This window comes from Olea europaea, chromosome 6, assembly GCF_002742605.1.
Source record: "Olea europaea var. sylvestris chromosome 6, O_europaea_v1, whole genome shotgun sequence".
Lineage (NCBI taxonomy): Eukaryota > Viridiplantae > Streptophyta > Magnoliopsida > Lamiales > Oleaceae > Olea > Olea europaea.
The window spans coordinates 21,785,466-21,794,605 of NC_036242.1; the positions used below are offsets into that span (position 1 = coordinate 21,785,466).

At 32.9% G+C, this 9,140-nt stretch overlaps 1 protein-coding gene across 4 annotated transcripts; it reads right to left on the minus strand.

Moving 5' to 3' along the window:
• Window positions 1–5,116: 5,116 nt before the first annotated feature.
• Window positions 5,117–8,933, minus strand: LOC111396161 (BTB/POZ domain-containing protein At1g67900-like). 4 transcript variants are annotated; one of them, XM_023022490.1, is made up of 6 exons: window positions 8,683–8,933; window positions 8,311–8,355; window positions 8,109–8,233; window positions 7,868–7,937; window positions 6,409–7,671; window positions 5,117–5,929 (listed from the first exon to the last, which is right to left on the minus strand). In XM_023022490.1, the coding sequence occupies exons 3-6, from the start codon at window positions 8,165–8,167 to the stop codon at window positions 5,462–5,464; spliced, it is 1,860 nt and encodes a 619-aa protein (XP_022878258.1). In that variant the 5' UTR covers window positions 8,168–8,233; window positions 8,311–8,355; window positions 8,683–8,933; the 3' UTR covers window positions 5,117–5,461. The 4 variants fall into 4 exon arrangements, with proteins under 4 accessions (XP_022878258.1, XP_022878259.1, XP_022878260.1 ...); XM_023022491.1 differs by having other exon boundaries at window positions 8,109–8,194; window positions 8,296–8,355; XM_023022492.1 differs by lacking the exon at window positions 8,311–8,355.
• Between the last annotated feature and the right edge of the window lie 207 nt (window positions 8,934–9,140).

Here is a 9,140-nt window from a genome sequence, read left to right on the forward strand (position 1 = left end):
TTTTCTTCAATATTTCTTTTATTTTTAACAATTTATATAGTTGAAAATTTGTTTATTTATTCGATTTAGTATTACATAAATAGTAACTACATAATTATAATTTGTTTACGAAAATATGAAATTATTTAATATAATTTTAAAATGTAGTACAATTAACAAAAATACCACAACTAAGAAAATATGAAACCATGTTCTTGAAAACAACGTAGTAGAGGTAGGCGCGGGTCGGTTCGGTTCGGTTCGGTTTTAAAGCCGAACCGAACCAAATTAAATTTTCGGGTATCTAGTAAATGGAACTGTCGGGTCCAAATATAATTATGGAACTGTTCGGGTTCGGTTACGTTTGATTTCATTCGGTTCCGTACTATAATTAAATTTTTTAATATTTATAACAATATTGTATAAATACAACTAATGATACATTCAATGATTTTGAAATGTCAGAGACTAGTAGATTACATTGTTCTAATAATCGCTACGGTCAAAGTTTCGATCGACGGAGGTTACAGCTTCGATTAGAGGTCACAGTGTCGGCCGACGATTGTATAGGTTTTGGAATGTCAGCGAAGCTGCGAGAGTGAGTGCGAGAGTCGAGACGGCGTTATACACTTTAGTGTAGGTATTTAGAATTATTTAGTGGGTTGGATCTTTGTTGAGATAAGAAATGAAACAATAAAATGGGTAATTGGGCCAAAAATAAAAAAAATTAGAAATGAAACAAATTATTGGGCCAAAAATTTTGGATTTAGACATTTTTAATTTGTTTAAAAAAATTAAAATTAAAATAATTTGATTTATTGGATATAAAAAAAAATTAGAAAGATTCGCTTCTTATCCGGTTTTTCGATTCTTGGTCTAGAACCGAATCGTACCCGTCGATTCTCACTTCAGATACCCGTTCGGGTATTTAATTTCACAAGAACCGTCGGGTTCGGTTTGGTTCAGTCGGTTCGGTTCGAGAGATTTGTCCAACCCTACAATGTAGTACATTTCGAATAATCATTAATGTTGCATTTTAAAACTTTTTGTGTACTTTTATTTTAATTCGTTCATCTATTATTATTGATTATTTAATTAAAGTTTATTACAAATGATGATGATGATTATTATTATTATTATTATTATTATTATTGTTATTGTTGTTCTTAATTACTTAATTATGAACTAAGATTTATGTATGATGTAAAATGACACATATAACCTTCATATTAACTTGGTCATACATGAAAAAAGGACAAAATGGGCTTGGTGCAATTAAGGTGCAAGATTTGGTGTTGGGCTAGAGCAGTGTTTTTGGTGAAAATTGGTGAAAATTGGAGGAAGATGGTGGAATGGTGTATGGGTTGGAGACACTCTAATTATCGTTGATCTTAATTTGGTTGTAGATCAACCTTGCCGTTGAGGTCGTCGTGCGGGTTAGCAAGGGGACAAGAGCCCTCCTCTTGGGTGACCAAAATTTAATCTTTAGAAATTGGTATTCTTATAAAATTCTAATAAGAAATTAGAGTTCTTATAAAATTTGAATTTGCCCTAACTTGTCTTATATATAGGGAGTTGTGGTTACGGTTTATTATTATCATCAAAAAGTGAAAAAGTTAGAGAAGATAGGAGTGTGATTTTCTCTTGTAAACTTTTTTTCTCATCGTAGTGAATTATTGCAATGATGGGAGAGGACGTTGTTTCACATTAAAACGAACCTTTATAAATCCTGCATATTTTTTAGTGTTTTTTTCTTTTATGAGAATTGACTTTTCTCGGTATAATAGAATTAGGGTTTCTAATTCTCAACCGTTTGTATATAGAATACGGGAAAACCAAACCGATATGCTGACACACTAATCTTTGAAATGTAGTGCTAATAATTGAGGAATAAGATTAATGATAATAAGAAAGAAGCAATTTTGAGCATCTTTTAGAACGAGTTAATTGATCCAATGGTCATTGAATTTAGGTCCATGTCTTTGATTGGTCACTAAAGTTTAAAATGTCGAATTTTGGCCACAGAGTTTTGAAAAATGTTGTATATTACTCACTAAACTTTGAAAAATATTGTACATTACTCACTGAATTTTGAAAAATATTGTACATTATTCTTTGTAAACTCGATATTTTTCGAAATTTAACAGTTATGCTAATGAGTAATGTACGACATATTTCAAAATTCAGTGACCAAAACTCAACATTTTAAACTTCAATGAACAATCTAAGATATGGACCTAAGTTGAGTGAGCAATCGAAGACATTGATCTAAGTTTAATGACCAAAACTTAACATTTTAAACTTTAGTGACCAATCAAAGACATGAACCTAAGTTCAGTGATCATTGGACCAATTAACTCCTTTTAGAATGACATTTTATTGTCTATGGCTCCGGATTTCAAGATATTTANAAACAATAAAATGGGTAATTGGGCCAAAAATAAAAAAAATTAGAAATGAAACAAATTATTGGGCCAAAAATTTTGGATTTAGAAATTTTTAATTTGTTTAAAAAAATTAAAATTAAAATAATTTGATTTATTGAATATAAAAAAAAATTAGAAAGATTCGCTTCTTATCCGGTTTTTCGATTCTTGGTCTAGAACCGAATCGTACCCGTTGATTCTCACTTCAGATACTCGTTCGGGTATTTAATTTCACAAGAACCATCGGGTTCGGTTCGGTTCAGTCGGTTCGGTTCGGGAGATTTGTCCAGCCCTACAATGTAGTACATTTCGAATAATCATTAATGTTGCATTTTAAAACTTTTTGTGTACTTTTATTTTAATTCGTTCATCTATTATTATTGATTATTTAATTAAAGTTTATTACAAATGATTATTATTATTATTATTATTATTATTATTATTATTATTGTTATTGTTGTTCTTAATTACTTAATTATGAACTAAGATTTATGTATGATGTAAAATGACACATATAACCTTCATATTAACTTGGTCATACATGAAAAAAGGGCAAAATGGGCTTGGTGCAATTAAGGTGCAAGATTTGGTGTTGGGCTAGAGTAGTGTTTTTGGTGAAAATTGGTGAAAATTGGAGGAAGATGGTGGAATGGTGTATGGGTTGGAGACACTCTAATTATCGTTGATCTTAATTTGGTTGTAGATCAACCTTGCCGTTGAGGTCATCGTGCGGGTTAGCAAGGGGACAAGAGCCCTCCTCTTGGGTGACCAAAATTTAATCTTTAGAAATTGGTATTCTTATAAAATTCTAATAAGAAATTAGAGTTCTTATAAAATTTGAATTTGCCCTAACTTGTCTTATATATAGGGAGTTGTGGTTACGGTTTATTATTATCATCAAAAAGTGAAAAAGTTAGAGAAGATAGGAGTGTGATTTTCTCTTGTAAACTTTTTTTCTCATCGTAGTGAATTATTGCAATGATGGGAGAGGACGTTGTTTCACATTAAAACGAACCTTTATAAATCCTGCATATTTTTTAGTGTTTTTTTCTTTTATGAGAATTGACTTTTCTCGGTATAATAGAATTAGGGTTTCTAATTCTCAACCGTTTGTATATAGAATACGGGAAAACCAAACCGATATGCTGACACACTAATCTTTGAAATGTAGTGCTAATAATTGAGGAATAAGATTAATGATAATAAGAAAGAAGCAATTTTGAGCATCTTTTAGAACGAGTTAATTGATCCAATGGTCATTGAATTGAGGTCCATATCTTTGATTGATCACTAAAGTTTAAAATGTCGAATTTTGGCCACAGAGTTTTGAAAAATGTTGTATATTACTCACTAAACTTTGAAAAATATTGTACATTACTCACTGAATTTTGAAAAATATTGTACATTATTCTTTGTAAACTCGATATTTTTCGAAATTTAACAGTTATGCTAATGAGTAATGTACGACATATTTCAAAATTCAGTGACCAAAACTCAACATTTTAAACTTCAATGAGCAATCTAAGACATGGACCTAAGTTGAGTGAGCAATCGAAGACATTGATCTAAGTTTAATGACCAAAACTTAACATTTTAAACTTTAGTGACCAATCAAAGACATGACCCTAAGTTCAGTGATCATTGGACCAATTAACTCCTTTTAGAATGACATTTTATTGTCTATGGCTCCGGATTTCAAGATATTTAATCTTAGAATGCATTATTATTAACATCAATTTTTTTTTTTCAAAATATATTAACGGTCTTGATTGTCATAACACTTGCAGAATCTCTTGTTATATATACGGATTAGAGAGCACTAAGCAATATTGAGAAAGAAATAAAGTAAATTCTTACTTCGGTGTATCATAACATACCACACGTCCTTAATGAGCAGGGCCGGCCTTGGGCCTCAACACTTTGGGAGGCCTCTAAAAAAATTTCCATCCTAGTATTTCTCTTTTTGAATGATCCAAATTTTAATTCTAATTACTATTGTTGATTAGAGCAATGTATTCTACTAGAAACTTAAAATTTAAAGGATTTTGACTTGGATCTCTCATTTATGCATAGACGTAAAGTAAAAAACATATTGTTGTTGTTTTTATATCATACTTATTGTTTTGAGTTCATTAAGCAGTTACAATTATTTACTCTCTTGCTCTATAATGAGAAGATAAGAAATTCAACACTCCTTTGTTAGCATCACTGTTATTTATTTATGTTTCTTCCATTTGTGAGTTAAAATTGAAGTAGTACACAAATTGAAAATGCTTTGATACAAGCTGTAAATTAACTTTCATATTTGATTCAATGCTTGGTCTCTTGATAATAAGATTTCCTATGGAAAATAAATAAAAATTCAAAAAGTTATTTTGTTCAAGAATCGCTATAAATGCAATAAAATAAAATAAAATAAAAAATCTTTAAAGGCCTCATAGTAATTAGTTGCTTAGGGCTTCAAAATTCTCAGGGCCGATCATGTTAATGAGTATTTCTATGGAGGTATTTTCTTCTTTCTTTTAAGCTTAGCATAATGCTTTGGTTCTTCACGTCAGCTCCCTCTTATTTCTAGTTCAAACACATTAAATCTTGTCAAATGTTCACTACCCTTTCTGATATGCATAATATACAGTAAACTCTAGTCCAAGAAAATTCAAGAAAAAAAAGCATCTAAATTTCTTGCATAAGACTCGATAGTACTAAAGAAGAAAAAGAAGTTAAAATCTTATTAGTTGTACTGAACATGCACATACATTGTTGAAATTCACGAATTTGAAACTCATTTCTAGAGAAAGGAAGTACTAGATACATATAAACAGAACCAGCATTTGCTCTCCTGCATTTTAGTTTGCACAAAGAGAGAAGTTCCCTCTTGTCAAAATTTTCTATATCCTCATCTTATTATCGCAGGTTTCACCAATAATTCACAGTGATTTTGTCTTTCCTATAGATTACCAAGATTTCTGCTCGAATTAGGATTGATGAAAGAAAGTAATAAAAGCGACTATTTAGTTTATCTGGACCTCCTCAACCAGAAATTAAATAAACTTATATCAGTTCTTTTCACTTTCATTTCTGTTGATGGACCACAGCTTACTGAACATACTTTTAGATCTGTTGGGCTTGGAAGAATTTTTCATCACTTCGGATAAGTTTTGGTCTAAGTCCTCATCTTCAGCCACCCTCATCTTAAGGGTCGAAAGGTTTGACTTTGGTGAGTTGAGCCCGGCCATACTCCATTTGTCTTCTGGTGCCACCGCTACGTTGGCTCTAAAAGAAGCTTTAATCTTTGATGGGTTATTATGAGCAGAAAAAAGCTCTGAGATATTGCTCGGAAGCTCAATCACTTGGCCGCCAGACACTGCAGCACGTGCTTGCTCGAAGAAGAGAACTTGCACCAGCACTCTTAGTGGGAGCATCTCATTCTGTGCAGCATGCATACAAGCTTCCATGGATAACTTTTTGCAGTCTAACATTCGGCACAGGCGTTTCCTTTCACTTTTATTGAGTTCCAGATGTCCCTGCACGGACAATTAAACCGATATATGTGTGTCAGTTCTAACATTCCTAATCTTGAATTGCTCTATGGAATTTTCTTTCGAAATCAATTACTCGATAAAGGAAAACAGAAGAAGATAAGTATAGTCCAAGACAGATTTCTTCAAGACAAAGTAAGAATGTCATTGTATACTAAAACTCTTCTTATATGTTTCTTAAAATGGATTACACAGTACTCAACAGTATTAGGAAAAAACTTTATAATCAAATTTTGTGTACCAAACATGCACTTCATGTAAAATATTTAGGCATTAATAATAATTAAAAGCTACAACAATATGACATCAGGATATAGATTGTTTCAATATAAATCGGGAGACAGAAGAATACGTGTGTATTGGGACATATGCTCGACAAAAGTGTCTTTTATTGGCGATTATGGAATTAGATGACCATGAATGATAGAAAAGAAGATATTCTTATTTGTTTATATTAATTCTACCTTTAGATAGATGTCAATAGCTTTGTAGAGGTCATCATGGTCGAGCCTTGCGAATTCTGGAACTGCTTCTGCAACGGCAATGAACTTCGATAAAGGTAAATTTTTGTCGCGTGCTATCTCTTGAAGAAATCCGTCCACAAGCTTTGCTACCTTCAGTTTGGAACTATGTGATGCAGAAGATGATCTCCTGCTTTCTTGAAACTCCAGATCAACATTTTCGGCTGAACGAGATCTTCTCCTTTCAAAGTCCCCCTTGCATCTTGGAGGACTTGTTGGGGGACTCTGCCCTTGTAGCATAAATTGCTCAAAAATGTTCATAACGAGATCTACATCAAATATAACGCCATTTGTGTTCGATAAAGATGGGATTAACAAATCTCCAACTGTGGCTTCTTCCAATTGAACTGAAACCCTTCTTGCCAATTCCCTCTTTGAAGAGGATGATGCTTTTAGTATATTGGCTGCCTTCAACAATTTCAAAAGAAAACTGCACGAAGCTGAGCCTTTCTCTGGTGGCAGTAAACTAACAATCAACTCCAACAACAGCCGATGTTTAGAAATCACCTCCCCATACGAGACCAAATCGTGATCAGATTCTGCCTGTTTCTCAATATGCAAGTACTTTGATATGTTCGGTAGCCAACGTGATGCATAAATTCGCAATGCGTCTCCAATGAGATTCGAGGGGACCTTCCCACCTGCTTTCAGGGCAATCACTGTTCTCCAATAAAGATCTATCCCCAATTCTGCTAAATCTTCTGCCCACCAGCCTTTACTTGTACTTTTATCCCTCTGGCTCTCTGATCCATTACAGGACACATTATCTCTACCTCTTCTCGAATAACTATGCGATAAACTCACCTTTGAGGGATGGGACGAAACTTTTGAAGCAATGGCTTCAATACATCGACTCGTTATTCCAAGATCCTTAGACCACAATGGGGAAGATTTGGTACATTGTAAAGTTACAATAGAGTCCCTCCATCCATGAAGTATGTAAGAATTGAAGAAAACTTCGATCTTGTAAATTAAATTACCCTTCTCAACATCCTCTGTCATTTGAAGGTATTCTGCAGCACATCGAACCGATACGATGTTGTAGGCACTGAGAGTAATTATGATTCCATAGCAGAATTTTGCACAGAGCTCAAATGCTTCCACTCCACCAGGAAAATCAGGGAGTTGGACTATTTGGTTCTGTGAGGATTCAGGGCTTCCTGAACATAGTCTCTGCAGGCACAGGCACTTGGACAGCAGGGGAAACTGTATTGTAAATTAAATTCAAGCTATCAGTACGGGTTTGATACACAAGACTGTACAGTATTTATAAATAATTTAGCTTATTTTACTTATTAATAAATTACGGACAAGAATCATCATTTACATGAATTAAATAACTTTGTTTCATAAATCTTCACTCATATATTCAGAAGTGCAAAAACATTTTGAGAGAACTCACCTTGTGAAGTAAATATCTGCTTCCCTTCACTTGAATTGTAAGATCACTGGAAACCTCAGATGACACGGACCTGGATCAAAAACAGAAAATTTTAATTTTTCTATATCAGAAATACAAGCATAAAATATGAACATCAAAATTCTCAGATTGAAGAAAAATAACTGAACTTTTCTTGAATAAACAAATGCCATTTTTAATTACAAAATCAAGAAATAACAAAAAGAACAAGAAATGAAAGTACCTCACAGCCTCAGTACTATAGAAAGTATCAGGGCGAGATCCAAGTTTCATAAACTTCATTTCTGAGTCTTGTTTATGCTTCTAAACCTAAGTATTTCCAACAAGGAACAGAACCACCCTAGGAGACTGAGACAAAGAAAAAACCAACTTCAAACTGTGGAAACCTTCAATTTTTAAGACACCACTACCTCGAAAAGTTCTACCTCCAGCTGCCAGCAATAGATGTTGTCGGAACCACTAACAAACTCCTGTATTTATTTTCCCCAAGATTGGTAAAAAGTAAAAATAAAGTAATCTCACAACTAGAATTTGAAGAATCTTTAATCTGAAGAAGAAGAAGAAAAAGTGCAGATTTTTCAAGAAATTCAAGAAAATTACATAAACGTTTTTGTTGCTTCAGTAAAAAAATCTATCCAAAGCAAACAAAATCAATGAAATATTATGCATTAACATAGTCCGTATGTATCATACTATCATATGTCACCCTTCAGGGAGAGTAGAAAAAAGTATGCAGTAGTGCTCAAAATAGGAGTGACAGAATAAAATATGAAGCTTTAAGGTTGTTTTGTACTCACAAAAACTAACGGCCAATCATTCCCTGGCGACTGGTTTTTCTTTTTTCAACTTCAGAGGCAATACTGAAATGTATAATAAATGAGATTTTGACTTATTTTCTTCTTTTTAACTTAATTTGTTGATAGCCACCACTGAAGCCTGCAGGCAATGAGAGGAAGTCGATGTCCATGTGCTTATGCTTCCCCTACTTGCATTCCTCTCTCTCTTTCTCTCATTATTGCCACAACAATTTTACTAGAACCATTCTTCACCTTGCAAGATTATTTTAGTCAAACCCTAATTTATATAATTGAGATTGTATGTCACTATATTGGTTAATTACATAAATGGTTACTAAACTTTGCCACATGCTACTACTTAATAATTGAACTTAAAAATGTATCTCAACGATCACCGAATTTTGCTAAGTATTATTACTTCATAATTGAACTTAAAAATTTATCTCAATGGTCACTGA

What these genes read in the sequence shown, in the direction of transcription:
- LOC111396161 (XM_023022492.1), bottom strand. Translation starts at nt 8,167, where the DNA reads ATGAAGTTTATGAAACTTGGATCTCGCCCTGATACTTTCTATAGTACT. An exon ending in GCAGATATTTACTTCACAAG is followed by an intron (nt 7,672 to 7,867) that starts GTGAGTTCTCTC and finishes TTTACAATACAG; the next exon opens with TTTCCCCTGCTGTCCAAGTG. An exon ending in CTATTGACATCTATCTAAAG is followed by an intron (nt 5,930 to 6,408) that starts GTAGAATTAATA and finishes TTGTCCGTGCAG; the next exon opens with GGACATCTGGAACTCAATAA.